Below are 16,744 nucleotides of genomic sequence, written 5' to 3'. Positions count from 1 at the left end.
GTGTGTACCCCACATCCAGCCTTTGTTGTAGTTTGATTGACAGAGCTCTCCATATGGCAGTTGATATTGTCATTTCATGTTCTTGTTGGTTGGTTGTATATATTCTCTGGAGAAATCTATCTGCTTAGATTCCTTGTCATTTTAAAAAGTATGTCTGGTTACTGCTTTTGGACCATCATTTCTGATTAGATGTTCTGATTTTCTCCTCCTCTTCTTCAGATAGAAGAAGTGAAGCGCCGGCAACACTCCCTTGCTTTCAGCTCAGCTGGAGCCCAAGCTCAGACCTATCATGTCAGCTTTGAGACTTTGGCTGAGTACCAGAGATGGCAACGGCAGGCATCCAAGGTTGGAAACTTTGATGGGAAATGAGGATATAGGCACAAGTGATCATTCTTAGCATCACACCTCTTCTAGTGCACTGTGACTACAATAATGGAATTTCACTGGGTCTTTACTTACTTATATTCTCATAGTAGAAAATGGTGTCAGAATGTTTTCAGGTCCATTTCCCTCTGTACTGTCTCTGTGAGGTAAGCTTTAGATGGAATTAAGACATAATGAATTTTGACCTTTAAAGGAATTGAGACATGAGATTTACATTGCTTCTCACTTGTCACAGTAGTCTCTGATTGACATATCTATTCCCTAGCTTGTAGCCTAGTGTGCCTTGGTCTGTACATTTTTAGAACAGCCTTGATGAGCCACTTAAAAGGTGAACGTATCTATGGGACATGACCTGTGATTCTGTCATGATCCCTCTTCTGGTATGTTGAGGACAATTGACATTTCAGCATAGCCCTGCTTAGCCATTAAAGATGCAGCAGTAAAGTCTAGTGCAACTCCAAACGTGTGCCCTTTGGATTCTTTGCAGCAGTTTTCAGAAGAGATGCCACAGTGCGATGTATGTCTCAGGACACAAGTAACTTTTGTCAGCTGTTTTAAAATGCGTTACAGCCATATATATTATTGTAGTATTACAGATTTTAAAGACTGGTTTTTACTGGGTTTTTTTGCTGTGTTGTATCAGCTATAAAATCTGTTCTATGCAAAACTGGTTTCAGTTGTGAGTAACTCCATTCTTCTGCCCCTTTAAAGAGAAGTTATTGTTTCTTAGGCATCTTTGGCATACTCAGAAGTATGCTGTGTGTATAGCTATTTTATTTTATGCTTTCAATAGAAGAAGAGTAAGCAGCAGAGATGTATGGCTACAAAAGTCTTTTCATCCCACACTGTCTCTTATATTAAAGCTTGTCTATTTTGAATCATCTTAACATTGCTTCTGATATGAAATATTAAAATTTTAATTCCTTATAGAGACATGGGCTTTTTTCCTCCCTCCCTCCTTCCTTCCTTTCTGTAAAAGACAGGGTCTCGCTTATACCATATTGATTGGCCTAAAACTTATTTGTAGCTTAGGTTGGCCAAACTTCTAGTGGTCCTCCTGCCTCAGCTTCCCAAGTGCTAGAATTAAAGCATGTACCCTCTATGCCTGACTTTGTTGTACCTTAGATTTTTGTTTTCCGTTTTTTGTTGTCTTTAGATAGGCTAGCCTTAAATCTCCCTATGGAGCCAAGGCTGGCTTTGATTGGCTTCCTGCTTCCACCTCTCCAGGGCTAGAATTATAGGCCTATACCTTTGTTTTTCTAAGCAGCTTATGGTTTTAGGGAAACGTAAGAATTAGCCAGTTTTTATAAATGAATAACAGAATGTCTGCTTTCCCCCTCTCCTAGTTTGTAGTCAGCACTTTTGTGTAAATGCCATTCTGGCCTGTGCTGGGTGAAAGCACCCAGTAGCTCAGGAGGCTTTTCTTTTGGCCCTTCTTCAGGTGGTGTCCCAGCGGATCAGCACTGTGGACCTCTCATGTTACAGCCTTGAGGAGGTTCCCGAACATCTCTTCTACAGTCAAGATATCACCTACCTCAACCTGCGACACAACTTCATGCAATTAGAAAGACCAGGGGGCCTCGACACACTCTACAAGTATGTCGAAAATAGTTTCCAGACTGTTGTGTTGAAGATCAATTATAATCAGTATCTTAGTGGTTCACACTTTTTAAGTTGACAAGTTTACTATATTAATCCATTCCTCATTTCTTTTTTTTTTTTTTTTTTTTTTTTTTTTTTGGTTTTTCGAGACAGGGTTTCTCTGTGTAGCTTTGCGCCTTTTCTGGAACTCACTTGGTAGCCCAGGCTGGCCTCGAACTCACAGAGATCCTCCTGGCTCTGCCTCCCGAGTGCTGGGATTAAAGGCGTGCGCCACCACTGCCCGGCTTCCATTCCTCATTTCTATAACAAAGTAACCAGAGGCTGGGTTATGCTTAAAGAGAAGAGGTTTTCATGTAAGATCAGATGGTCTCTTTGCTGAAGCATATCATGGTGGATGGTGGGAGAGGTGGGATCACAAGACAGGGAACCAGGGATATTTGGTGGTCAGTGCTTGCTTTTTATCACAGCTGATTGTCTTGGGAACTAACTCAACTGTGTAATTCTTTTCCAGGGCAGAATGTTCAGTGACTTAATTACTTCTTCCTCCTATTTTGTACTTATTTATTTGTTTTTCTATTTTAGTGATGTTGGGGATTGAATCAGGACCCTGTGTATGCTAGACAAATGTTCTAAGCTACACACTAGCCCTCACCTCTTACAGGTCTGCCACCTCTCGGTCCTGACACACTGGGACCACGCTTTGAGTACACGAACCTTTGAGGAATGAATCCTGTCCGAATTGGCACTTTCCATCATATTATAGTTCGTAAATTTCCACTCTTTTGAAGAAGCAAAATTGTTATTTACACATCTCCCTCATTATTCTCCCTGTAAAACAGAAGGTTGATGAAATGTTCTGTTTCAAAGACTACAATGAGTTGCCATTGATTTTGATAATCTTTTTTGGTGGTTTGTTTTTGTTTTGTTTTGAGACAGCATTTCAATATGTAGCTCTGGCTGGCCCAGAACTCACTATGTAGACCAAGCTGACCTTAAACTCACAGAGATCCACCTGCCTTAGCTTTATGAGTGCTGGGGTTAAAGGTATGTGTCACTCAGTTTATGGACAGTTTTTTTAAATCAAAAGTTTCTAATTTAAATGGCTTCAAGCAGACAGACTTGACTTCAAGAATTCTGGAGCAGACTTTATCTTTTCTTTGTACCTGCTCCTACCAACTCTTTTGAGTCTTGTCAGCTATGAAACCTTTCTCTTCTGATAATGGAACCATTTCATCCCTACAGGACTATGATCTATGTGTTTTTCTATCTTCTTTGTTAGAATATATTCTACCTTCCTGTTCTCGCCACATCTCTAGTATTTCCACCTAAAACAGATAACATGAGAGACCAGCCTGGGCTATATTAAGTGAGCCCCTATCTCAAGAAACTGTACAAGACACAAAAACTGGATGCCCATGAATAATGACATGATGTTATTGTGGGTTTCTGCTGGGGAAGGGAAACCTTGAAAATCAAAGCAAAGTGTTTTATATTACATTGTAAATAAATAATAATGCATATTAAAATAACATGTTTTATAAACTCATGTTAACATATTTCTTATAATCCTAGTATAATCTTAAAACATTGGTATTTAAAATCTAATCTTTTACAGATACAAGTATATATTTAGTAATGATACAGGTATTTGACTCATATTTGTGGAGTAAATTAAGATAAGCTGTAATATTAAGGAAATCAGTCTTTAGTATTTCTTTCTGAGTTGCCCTGAAGCTAGAATTGATCTAGTTAGAGAGTTTGGGCAGAGATTCAGAAGTGAAAGGAATAATAAGTAATCCAAGTCACGTTCCCCTGGAAGCTAGACATTGAAATTTGGAAGAGAGAAGCCTTAGAATTAGGTTCTATGGGCTCCATTCTCAAAGTAGGAGAATGATGCCTTTGGCTTATCATCTTATATTTGTATGACATAAAACATGATGTTCCATACACTCATTTTATAGCCGCATTATCTCAAGGCAAGATAATATAGAAACGTTTACTCTGTGAGCAAATGTCACCAACACAGGATTCTTATAGATCAAATCACCTTACCATACAAGGCTGTCACACATGTTTTCAAGATCATCTGGTCCATTTTTTTCAAGTGGCATTTGAGCCAATATAATTTTAGTATAAAAAGAGTTGCTTATAATGTGCTATATATTTGTTAGCTATTGTGGTATCTGAATAGATTAACCTTTGTATATTACATTAGGCATTTAGTAAGACGAGATTAAGTGTATCAAATGTGACTTGATAGAGAGGAACTGTAGCATCATGGGCTCCCATATAGATTTTTTTTTGACTCATTAGGGGAACTCTATTGTTTCAGTTTCATTGACAGTGTGGATGGACTGTGTTTTAACCACTTTACTATCCTCCATGTCCACACAACATTTGTTAGCATGTGAATGAAAACATGTTTTAGAACAAATTGTATGGTGCACATTTTATTAGATAATTTAGCTGGATGTGGTGGCAAGATTTTGAGTTTGAGGCTAGCCTATGCTACATTGTGAGTTCTAGGCCAGTTTGGGCTATATAGAAGGATATATAACAATAACAAAATAGTTAGTAAACAAAATAGATCATCAAAGTCCATTGATGGTCCCTGTAAAGACATATAATGGGTATCTTACTTATTTAAACCATCATAATGGGTTGTGGAAATATAGTCTGTATTTGTGCCTTTATTCTTTAGATTTTCTCAACTGAAGGGCCTGAACTTGTCCCATAATAAGCTTGGACTGTTTCCTGTGTTGCTGTGTGAGATTTCTACCCTGACTGAACTCAACCTTTCTTGTAATGGATTTCATGACTTGCCAAGTCAGATTGGCAATCTACTAAAGTAAGTGTTGTCTTTTTCTAGATTGTCCTCTCTTTTGCAGGGGACCATCTCTGGTCTTAGGATGCAGGCAGTACTTTGAGCGTTTGCAGTGAGAAAAGTCACATCCTTACCAGGATTCTATCCAATAATGGCTCTTGATGCCAGAGGTGACCATACTGCCAAGTAGTAACCCATTCTCTCCATTTCAGCAGGGGAGACCCTGGCTCTTTGGTGTCTGAAGGCCCATCCTTAGAAGTTAGGTCTAAATCTCTCTTAACTCTACATGGGCCAAGAGTTGGGGAATTTTGCCATGTTTGGAGTGTTAATAATTAATGGCATGACTTAATAATAAATTACAACCCCTATTGTTGGCTCCGTCTGTTTGTGTGAGCTGTTCCATAAAGCAGGCTTGTTTGTTTTCCACAGTCTTCAGACCCTTTGCCTTGATGGCAATGTTCTCACCGCTCTACCCGATGAACTGGGAAACCTGCAGCAGCTTACTTCTCTGGGAATTTCTTTCAACAATTTTAGTCAAATTCCTGAAGTTTTGGAGAAACTCACCTTGTTAGATAAAGTGGTTATGGCAGGAAACCGCTTGGAAGTCCTGAACTTAGGGGTGCTGACCAGGATGAGCCATGTTAAACATGTGGATCTAAGGTGAGGCCGCTCTATATGGGAACTTTCTTAGCTTTGCTGTGATGGGCCTTGATGTCTTCTCATAAAGACTTCTTTAAAACATTAGGAACTTAGAACAATGTAAAAATAGACGTTTTCAGATATGTAGTAAAACTTCATTATTTACCCAATAGCAGAGAGATTAAGGATCTGGTGAGTTTGTCAATGACAAAGACTTAAATTGCCAGCGTTTTATGAGAATTTCGTTTTCCTTGAGCCTTTACCTAGACTGGGTTTCAGTAGTCTTTTTTTGTTTGTTTGTTTATTGGCAGTAGAAGGTAGAGCATAGTAGTATTTCATTGTTCTAATGAGCATTTGTTTATTTATGAGTGATGAACATCTTTTTGTATGGAGACTAGTGGTTTCTAGTTTTCTATAAATGTGACCATTTTTCTGTTGAGTCACTTTTTTCTTAACATTGTATTGTAATTGAAATATTCACAGCTTCACTAATAAGATCTTCTTATGAGTTTTGTTTTATGGTGACAGTCTTTCCCTAAAGGAAGGTTCTGTCATTTCAGGAATCCGATAGCGAGCCCTATAAAGACACAGGAACTTAGTAGCATGTAGGAGAAGAACAGGCTGATATGTGTGAAGTCATGTAGGGATAGGGACAAGAACCTGAAACATTTAGTGAAGTTTGCATTTAAACCATTTCGTATATGTTGAGATCATTTTCTTCTCTTTAGTGCATGTGAGTCTTAGTACTAGAGAAAAGGAGGCCAACTCCAGGGAAAGGGAGGCTGTTCCTGTCGCTTAGCTTCTCCCTCACTCCAAAGCATGCCCATCTCCTTGCCCTCCCCTTTCCCGCCTGACCTTACTAGGTACTTGGATGTAAGTGTTTCTCTATTCGTGGATATTGCCATTTCTCTGTCTCTGTCTAATTTGTATATGTATTTACTGGTTCTAACTTAGCTGGATCTTGGGTTCTTTTTCTATAAATCAACTGTGGTTGTTTTCTGTAGGACCTTGAAAAATGAAGAAAGTAGTGAAATTCTCAAGTACTGTAAAGAGAGGAAAGGGTCATCTCTCTCCTGTGTTTTTATACACATAAAAGAAATTATTTTTCTGTTTCTGAATATTAAGGATGAACCACTTGAAAACCGTGATTATTGAAAATCTGGAAGGAAATAAACATATCACTCACATGGATTTGCGGGACAATCAGTTGACTGATTTGGACCTTAGCTCCTTATGTAGCTTGGAGCAGCTGCATTGTGAGCGGAACCAGCTGAGGGAGCTGACACTCAGTGGCTTCTCCCTTCGAACTCTCTACGCCAACTGGAACAGTGAGTTCTCTATCCAGCCTCCTGTTTTTGCTCTTTCAGCTTTAGTCTGAGCCTTCTAAGAACAATGGCATCTGTGGTCCTTCTCAGCCACTCTACAGAATGGAGTTATGGCCTCTTGTGCTTTCTCTTTTAACCTAGCCATTACCCCTGAAGCAGTGGATATATACATACATTAAAGACATGGCAGGACCCGGTGGTGGTGGCCACGCCTTTAATCCCAGCACCTGGTGGACAGAGCCAGGCGGATCTCTTGTGAGTTCTAGGCCAGCCTGGTCTACAGAGCGAGATCCAGGACAGGCACCAAAACTACACAGAGAAAAAAAAAAAAAAAAAAAGACATGACAGGATACTGAGATTCATTGGGTGAGCACAGTAAGAGGCATTTTGCAGAATCGTAGGGGTCGGGTAGGTGGATAAGCATGTTCTAACCAGAGCATCTGTTATGAAGTAGGCGTTGGTATCCTTACAGCCCAAGGGCTAAATCTGTCTACCCCTCTTTTTTTGCATAGTCTATAAAGAATAGTTTTTATATTTTTTAAAAATTAGAATAATAATAACCATGACATGAAAATTACATGAAATTCAAGTTTTTATATTCATAAATCAAGTTTTATGGGTACACGCTCGTAGGTTTACATTTGGTATATACATCCCACTGTTTTTGTGTTACTGTGTCATAGGAGTGTGACATTGTTATGATCCACAAACCCTAAAATACTTCTTGTAGCTTTTTTTTTTTTTTTTTTTTTTTTGGTTTTTTTTTTTTGAGACAGGGTTTCTCTGTGTAGCTTTGCGCCTTTTCTGGAACTCACTTGGTAGCCCAGGCTGGCCTCGAACTCACAGAGATCTGCCTGGCTCTGCCTCCCGAGTGCTGGGATTAAAGGCGTGCGCCACCACCGCCCGGCTTCTTGTAGCTTTTTAAGAAAAAGTTTCCCAACCCCTTCTTCCCAGCACGTGGAGAAGCACGTGCTGCTTTGGTTGTAGTGTGAGAAGACCCTGTTCCAGTAGTGTAGTGAGCACAAATGCCAGACACATACACGTTTGTGCTTTCTCCAGTAAATTCACAAGGTTTAGTGGTTTCAGTGACAGAAATCTCTCCTATAACCTGCCTGCCTTGGTAGCCTGGCTGAAGTGAATGTGAGTTCTTTTATTTCTACTGACTCTAGTGTCAGATAGTAGACATTAAATACATCTATAAATCTATATGAACTTATGTGGTTTGTAGAATGAGTATAAGTTAAAGAGGCTACAGTGGAGTTCAAGAGGTTTCAGAAGCTGGCAGAGAGTCGATATTGATAAGATAATGAACCAGAGGAGTGCCAAGAGAGAGCTGTTGTAGTCAGGCTTGAGAGCAAAGCTTCAGAGTTCAGCTGTAAGCTGTAAGGTTGAATGGAATCATGATCTGAGAGTAGGGAATGGATGGATTCAGAACAGAAAGCAGTATGTCAGGCAGGTCCAGGTCCAAACAGGCAAACGGGTAGACTGAACGTGTAGTTGTAGACTACTTCAAAAGCAAAGGATTGAGCTGAGGCTCAAGGAATAGTGGGAGAGGCCTTAGTCTCCCCGCCCCCGCCAAAACACGCCTAGATATCAGATGGTAGGTTGGTGTGGTATTTAATGTCTGTCACTTTAAGGGGTCCAGGTAAGAGAGTTAATACCCTTTCATTGGCCTGGTTACTCTGACATGATTTTAATATTTCCATGTGCCCCTACAGTCTCAATATACCCCAATAAACTTATAGAGTGGCTCCCCTTTGGTCCCCAGGAATAGGTGATTTATCAGTCTGTGTTGGATGGGTTGTACCTGACATCTGGGTCTCCCAGGAGCTGTACTCATCCTCCCTCAAAATGAAGTCAAAAGCTGCCTGTGCACAGCCTGAAAAACCACTGTTCATATGATATGGAGTGATTCAGAACAAAGCTTAGCTTGATTTTAGCAAATAGAGATGCTCTGTGGGAATGTTTTTCAATGTAAAAGGCCTTGTATTTGTAGAGACCACTGTTTTGTCTGTTTGCGACAGTCTCATGTTGTTAAGGCCATTTTATGGAGAGTTCTTCACCAGTTAGGCTTTTCTATGTATTTTATTTTGGTTTTTGGTGTTTTAAGACAATTTCACTGTATCACCCAAGTTGGCCTCAGATTTAACCTCCCAAGTACTGGGATTGGAGGTATGTTTTACTATGCTTTGCAGTTTTCTATGTTTAAGGAAGGGAAAGGAAGGAAAAATGTTCAATTTCACTAAGTGCCAGAAATGAAGATTTGAATAATACTTTATAGTCATCAAATTAAAAGGGAAAAATGCTGAGTGTAACCAGAGACTAGACGTAGTATCTTCTGGAGTCCTCAACCACAGCCAGTGAGCAGAAGGTGACCATGGCAAAGAAGTGACAGGGCTGTGTGGACAGCAGTTCCCTGCGGGCATCTGTCTCAGGATGATTGTCACAGTGCTGTGTTAGGGGGAAGAATCAATAGTGATGTAGTTACACAGTAGATTTTGTACAGTAGTGCAAATGAATGGACTAGAGCTTTGTGTATTGGTGCAAAGAAGTCTTGGAAACAGCTTTTGACTAAGAAAGCAAAACTGCACGATCATAGTGTACTGTGTACGTTATACCAAAGCTTAAACTTAGAAAACAGCATTTTCTAGGTTCAAACTGTACCACAAATGATAAGCATTCAGGGTGATGTTTACCTCTTGGTGTTAAAGGAAAGCATGTAAGGCACATGGTGGTATGTTAAGAGCTAGCTGATGATGATAGACCTGCTCGTTTTTTGTTTTTTGCTTTTTGCTTTGTCTTCTGTATCTGAATATGTTATTAGGATAAAAGACGTTTAGGGACTTCAGTTCTATTGTCTTTTATCATGTTATAGAGGCTTCACTCCTGCCTTAGATTAATTTCTTGAGTTAGAAGTTCCTGTTTTTGAGCAGGGTAAAGGAGCTTAGCATAACCAAACCTGATGACCTGAGTTCTATCCCTTGGACCCACAGGGTGGAAAGAAAGAAACAACTCCCCAAAGTTGTCCTCTGGCCTCCACATGACACTCACATACAGATACAAACATATGTACATGCAGAGATAAAGAACTGTAATAATAATAAGAAAAAAGCCCCACACCTGTAATCCCAGTACTTGGGGGGATGAGGCAGGAAGATGAAGGTTCCAGGGTAGCCTGAGCTATAAAGTCAAATACTATTTCAGCCTATCTTTCCCCTTAGGAAAACCCACAACAGCAATAACAACAACCAAATGTATTGAGTATTGACTGACACTGTGTATTGATGCTATGACAGCTAATCAGTACAGCCACCTTGGAAATGTTCAGTGCAGGTACTATAGCTAACCATGTCTGGTATACCCAATGTTCCTCTTGGTTTATATTCACTATCTACGCTTAGATTAGTTCACATGTATATGAGTAAGATAGCCATAGTCACCCTAAATTGGAGAAGCTTTCAATGCCCAGCAGCCCTGGGCATTTGGTACCAGGTACACATGGTAGTCAGTTGGCAGAGTCCTTATGTTCTACCACATAGAAACCATGTCTGGACAAGGAGGAGCTCTCTTCAAATGCTACCCTTTAACTTTTGTACCCCATGGCGTGGCAGTCAGTGGGGTAGCCAGGCTCAGTGGCGCCCTCTAGTGTCACAACTCCCACATAGACCTTTGGTAAGTAGAACCCTTAGCCCTACAAGTGCAGCAGGATTCCTCAGCCTGTAGCAGCAGCTGGCATTGTAGCTTCTAGACAGGCCTAACTATCAGGAGTCTTCATCCCTTGGTAGCAGCCACTGCTACAGCTCTGAGACCTGGGGTGTCTGAAGACTTGACGTCTCTCTGGATTCTTCCAGCAGCGAGGCCTGCAGTTGCTTTCTTCTGCCTCTTTTTTTTATTCTTTTGGTTTTTTGAGACGGGGTTTCTTCTCTGTGTAGTTTTGGTGCCTGTCCTGGATCTTGCTCTGTAGACCACGCTGGCCTTGAACTCACAGAGATCCACCTGGCTCTGCCTCCTGAGTGCTGGGATTAAAGGCGTGCACCACTGCCACCTGGCCTCTTCTGTCTCTTTATAGCCGCTGTCTTCATCCCAGTTCAGACCTCTACCCTCTTTCGCCTTCTCTGTACTTCCAGTGCCACTCTTGTCCCTGGCCTGGCTGCACCCTCAGGACTATTCAGCTGCCTCTTGTTGGTCAGTGTCACAGGAAACAGCTACCGCTGCCCGTTTGTTACTGCTGCTGCTGGCTGCCAGGCCTGTGGCTCTCCTTAGCTTCTTCAGCTCCCAAGAAGCCATAGCTTTGCCACCTCTGCAGCTTAGCAAGCTCCACAGTTGGGGTCATGCTGCCTCAGCCACCATTGCTGCTCCACCGATTCTGCTGCTGTTTTCTTTCTTTCCTTTCTTTTTTTCTTTTCTTTTTTCTTTTTTTTTTTTTTTTGGTTGTTCGCCTCAGCAGAATACTGATGTTTTACAATCTTGCATCTAAGCAGTTAACGCCCAATATGCAGGATACACAGATAAGGAACTTCCCTTAAGCATTCAAGAGGATGGAACCCGGGATGGAATTAGCATAGGGAGGATATCAAGGTCAAGGTCAGCAAGCAAGGCAACAGCTACACAAAACGGGGGCCAGGGCCCTACAGGTCCCCCCTTTTACTAAAAAATGAGCTTCTGACTTAGGTTGCATGGGACATCAGCAGGTCACCTTACCCGTCATGGAGACACCTGCCCAGGCCACACAGGCACTCTGTCTTAGGTTGGTGAGCGCCCCCCAGGCATTACCCGTCTCTGAATACTCATCATACAGGCTCAATCGTGTGTGAGCTGCAGAGTTAACTGCTGCCAAAGATCTCAAAGTGGCGCTGGACTTGCAATCTGTGTGTTCGACACAGAAAAGACCAACAGAAGTCCTAAACCACCTATAGCCAGTAGGCTAAAGGCAACTGAGCCATTCCCTTCCTTAATGAGCTTTACTGCAAATTGGAGTCCTTGTAAGATGGTATCCCAAAAGCAAATGGAACTTGAGTTTATAAATTTATAGTTTTCAAAGCCAATTGAACTGTATATAACTATTGAATTAAATTTATCATGGACAGTAGAATGAAAGATTAACTAACTGTGGTAGCTACTTTTGCTGCCAGGGTCTCTGCTGTGCTAGCTGTAGTAACCAATTATGAAATGGCAATCCCAGAAACAGTAGCAGTGGTGGCCGCCACTGCTATAACAGCTGCTGCTGTTTTCTGTGTAACCAGATTAGCCTCCTCTGCTAAAGGAAGCAAGAAAAGATAACTTGAGAGAAGTCTTTTACTAGGGCTAAATGTTGTGGCTCCAAGCTGACTCATAAGTGAGCAGACAGCTTGCTTATAGCCAGAGAAGGGTGTTTACACCAATCACAGCAAGCCTGTCATGCAAAGGAAGGTGATCCTTCTGCTAGGCCACTAGGGTTAACTATCCCTTTCCTGGCCCAGGTAGAAATGGTTGTAGAGTCATCTAGGATTTGTCAAGGCTGTGACCTAAAAAGTCTTATGTAACTGTTTGAAACAGCCCTGGCTTGGGGCTTTCATTTCAGGACGCCCTTCGGGAGCTGCGGCAGATAACAATACAGTTATCTTATACTTTCTCAAGGCTTCTGTCTTGTGTTCATGAAGGCTGGAGCTGGCCTAAGGTTGTTTGGCTGGCTGATAATCATTTTGCTCAACACAGTCAGGGGCAGCAAGGGAGAGTCCAGCATTTGTCAGGTAGGATACAAAATCACCTTATCTCCCAGCATCTCTGCCTGTTTACAGGAAGATAAACATTAGAGGAGTTCTTACAACAAGAACTTAAATAACATCATTAACACAAGTAGTGATTTTTGCCAGATTTTATAGCACTTTAGCAAAGTTTAACACCTGTTCAGTGCCCTAGGGAAGAACAGGTCCCTCTGGTCTGTTTCATATTCACAAAAAAGAACATTAAGAAGATAAAACTACATGCAACAGTATGAGCAAATGCCACAAGTATAATGTGGAGCAAATAAAGTCAGACCAAAGCATATGCAGGAGGGAGAGAGAAAAAGATCAGGAGTTCAAGGCCAGCTTCAGGTACATAATGAGTTTAAGGCCAGCCTGGACTACATGAGATCTTGTCTCAAAATGAAACAAAACATAAAAAGTATATCTATGCTTGGGATTACAAATGTGCACCACCATGCTCGATTTATGCAGCACTGGAGTTAGAACCCAGGGCCTCCTGCATGCTAAGTAAGCACTTGACCAACTGAGTTGCAGCTCCAGCCATCATGCACCATTTTATCCCAGTGCTTGGGAAGGTAAGGCAAGAAGATTATGAGTTCACAGCCATCTGGGCTACCCACCAGACTCCTGTGGGGTAAAGTTAAGTTCTGGTTTTATAAATGGCAAGTGTTGTCTGTGGTATTTGGAGCCAGGATAACAAATGGCACCTTTGAATGGGTGGTGACTAGAAGAGATGAAGACGTGCCTTGGGAGTTGGTAATGCCATGTTTGATGATCTGAGCAGTGGTTCTACTAGTGTGTTCCAGTTTAATGATCTATACACTTAAGATTGTTTCTGTATCTGCATTATACTTCAATTAAAGATGAGATTATTTTCATCTTTAAATCCAGATATTGGGGCTGAAGAGATTGCTCAGTGGCTAAGAGCCTGAAGTGTTCTTGCAGAGGACCTGAGTTAGGTTCCTAGCACACACATGAGACATCTAACAGTTGCCTATTAACTCTCTCCAGGGAGACCCAACACCTTTGCCCTGTTGAGGGCCCCTGCACTGTGTGCTCATACCAACACACATACACATAATTAAAAATAAATATTTTTTTTTAATCCAGGTATGTATTTTCAAGTTACAAACTAAGTGGTACTGTTAACATTAGTGGCTACCTGATGTAGTGTAAATGCACAGGACCCCAAAGTTAGTAGTTGTGTGTCTTTTCAAAGACAGATTGGGGTCAAACAGTAGTCACAGTGAGTTGCCAGTAGTTTTTTATCTTTAGTTATCTCCAAAAGCCACTTTTGCTTTGTTTACCAGTCTTCGTCGTCTTCTTCCTCCTCCTCCTCCTCTTCTTCTTTTTCCTCCTCTTCCTCCTCTTCTTCTTCCCCTTCCCCTCCTCCTCTTCCTCCTCCTCCTGCTCCTCCTCTTCCTTCTCCTCCTTCTTCTTTTTTAATTATGTGTATGTATGTGTAGGAATGTGCAGGTACCTGTGGAAGCCAGCATCAGATTCCCTGGAAGCTGGAGTTAACAGACTGTTGTGAACTACCACTGTAGTGGTGGAGCCTGAACTTGGGTCCCCAGGAAGAGCAGTGGGTGCTGTTAACCACTGAGCCATCTCTCCAGCCCTTTCCAGTAGTTCTTGTTATCTTCTTCAGAGAACACTGTTAACATGTTGTCTGTTTTCCCATAGGGCTGACAGCAGTGAATGTCTACCCAGTGCCCAGCCTGCTCACTTCTTTGGAACTCTCCCGGTGAGTGTGACCATAAGGGTGGTACTTGTCTTTAGTAGGGGGGACTATTGTGTAGCAAAAGGAAGGAGTCTCTGGGAGAGGAAGAGGACTTCAGGCTCTTCTGTCTGAATAAACAAAGTGTTGCTTAATCTCACAGCCCTCACGCTATGTGTAACCAGTGTCTGTCTGAATCTCTCAAGAATTATTTGTATTGTGAGCTCTGTTTTTTTTACTTTCCATTTCCTTATCCTGACAGCAGCTCACTGTAGGCCTTCTCTAAATCACTTTTTCTCTGTTGACACTTCTTTACACTTCTTTCAAACTGGCCAATACAGTCTTTTTAATGCCATGATAGTCATTACTTCTGTTTCTTTGGTGTTCTCTTTTCCTTCTGGCAGCCTTTCAAGTCAGAAATCCCTCCAGTTCTGACTTGGCACACTGCCCTGTTACAGATGCAGTCTCATTGACTCCAGTGATTTATGTCACCCCTAAGGGTTGGCATCAACCAGGTCTCCAGACTTACCCTCTTTTCTCTGGTTAGGTCCATGTGTCCAGTTCTTTACTAGTTAATCTTGCTGTACACATCCTCAGATGCCTTACACCTGTGCAAATCAGACTCCTCTTCCTGTGCACCAGCCTTGTTTCCTGTGTCTGGTCACACTAGCACAGTCATTACCTGGTCATCAGGTGAGAAGCCTGAAAGTAGCTGTCATTCTTGTTTTTGGTTTGAAATTTATTTATTTTTATTTTATATACATTGGTATTCTGCCTGCATGTCTGTGTGAGGGAGTCAAATCCCCTGGAACAGGGGTTACGGACAGGTGTGAGCTGCCGTGTGGTTGCTGGGAATTGAACCTGGGTCCTCTGGAAGAGCAGCCAGTGCTCTTAACCACTGAGCCATCTCTCCAGCCCTAACTTTCATTCTTTATTCTGCTCTCCTTCCTATACCTAATCCTTCTCCAAGTCAGTGTCATTTTTGCCTCCTTAGTACTTTTGGAATTCCTCCCTCTTCTTCAGCTGTATGACTACTCACTTAAGCTTATATCATTTCTTGCCTGGAACCTTGATTATTTTTCCTTTTATCAGCAGAATCATCTGAACTCGGCTTCATTTACTAGTATCTATTTAAAGTACATAGTTGACATCATCTGTACATTGCTTATAAACCCTTGAGGTAGCCCCCATACATGTAGGATCAAGTAAGAACCTTCCAGACATGGTGTAGAGCTGTTCCAACCTAACGTCCCTTCTGTCTCCCATCACTCTGTGCTCCAGCATTACCAAACTGCTTGGCACTCCCATCATACATCACATCCCTTGCCTTATCTCTGTACTCTGACTCACGTTGGCATCCTTGCTTGGAATATCTTCATCATGTAAGGTTGCAATATAACATTCTTCAGAATCTAACCCAGATGTCATGTTTCTTAGCAAGGTTGCCTTGGCCTATTTCAGGCAGTGTTCTCTTCACCAAGCTGTCAGTGATGTCTGTATCTCTTTTGCATAGCTCTCACTGCATTCTACCACACAACTGACAGACACCTTGCGACCTAGAAAAGGTAGGTCACATCTGACAGTAGAAGTCTTTTGATGAGGATTTTTATTAAATATTTCAAGTTCATGCTTCCAGTGGCTTGAAACTTTGCTTTGCTACTGATTGCCTTTTGTCCCTACTTTCTCACTGTTATTCCTTCTGTTTTTCTTAGAATTTACTTCTTTTCTGTCCATCATTTCCAGTGGAATTCCTGATCATCTTTGATGCCGCTTCCTCCAAGTCTCTCCTCATCCTGCCTCACTACATCCTGCTGCTTCTGTTCAAAGCCTTCTCTGAACATGTTGAACAACACAGTTGATACACATTGCTGTACATATTTGAGTACTTCTCTCTCTCCCCCCTTCTACTTTCACAGTGTTTTCTGAGTGCTGACTTTATTTTTGGCAGTATCCCAGAGAATTCCTTGGAAATAGCATCCCTGCCATAAGGTGACTTAATACATACCTGGAGTCTAGTGAAATGAATTCCATTTGTTACTTACGTTTCCATTACTGTGACAAAATACCTGAAATAAGTAGTTTAAAAGAAGAAAAGCTTGCAGTGTCAGATCTGTGGCCACCTACCCACGCTGCCTTGGGCCCATGGTGAGGTGTGGTATTATGGTGGCCATGGTGAGGTGTGGTATTATGGTGGCCATGGTGAGGTATGGTATTATGGGCCCATGGTGAGGTATGGTATTATGGTGGCCATGGTGAGGTGTGGTATTATGGGCCCATGGTGAGGTATGGTATTATGGTGGCCATGGTGAGGTGTGGTATTATGGTGGCCATGGTGAGGTGTGGTATTATGGTGGCCATGGTGAGGTGTGGTATTATGGGCCCATGGTGAGGTGTGGTATTATGGGCCCATGGTGAGGTGTGGCATTATGGGCCCATGGTGAGGTATGGTATTATGGGCCCATGGTGAGGTGTGGCATTATGGTGGCAGCTCCCAGTGGCTCACCTCAGGACAGCTGAGAAGCAGAGA

At 41.9% G+C, this 16,744-nt stretch overlaps 1 protein-coding gene across 1 annotated transcript in view; it reads left to right on the top strand.

Moving 5' to 3' along the window:
• Phlpp2 (PH domain and leucine rich repeat protein phosphatase 2) overlaps positions 1–16,744 on the top strand; it is a 75,925-nt gene that overhangs the window by 34,542 nt on the left and 24,639 nt on the right. Inside the window, exons 5-10 of the mRNA XM_059264012.1 lie at positions 220–345; positions 1,826–1,980; positions 4,688–4,834; positions 5,240–5,470; positions 6,575–6,777; positions 14,184–14,244. Of these exons, the coding sequence (XP_059119995.1) occupies positions 220–345; positions 1,826–1,980; positions 4,688–4,834; positions 5,240–5,470; positions 6,575–6,777; positions 14,184–14,244 (923 nt within the window). The remainder of the gene's footprint in view (positions 1–219; positions 346–1,825; positions 1,981–4,687; positions 4,835–5,239; positions 5,471–6,574; positions 6,778–14,183; positions 14,245–16,744) is intronic.

The sequence above is a fragment of the Peromyscus eremicus genome, chromosome 5, assembly GCF_949786415.1.
Source record: "Peromyscus eremicus chromosome 5, PerEre_H2_v1, whole genome shotgun sequence".
Taxonomy (NCBI): Eukaryota; Metazoa; Chordata; class Mammalia; order Rodentia; family Cricetidae; genus Peromyscus; species Peromyscus eremicus.
The sequence above is the reverse complement of the archived record's forward strand: the minus strand, read 5'-3'. Positions and strand labels throughout refer to the sequence as shown.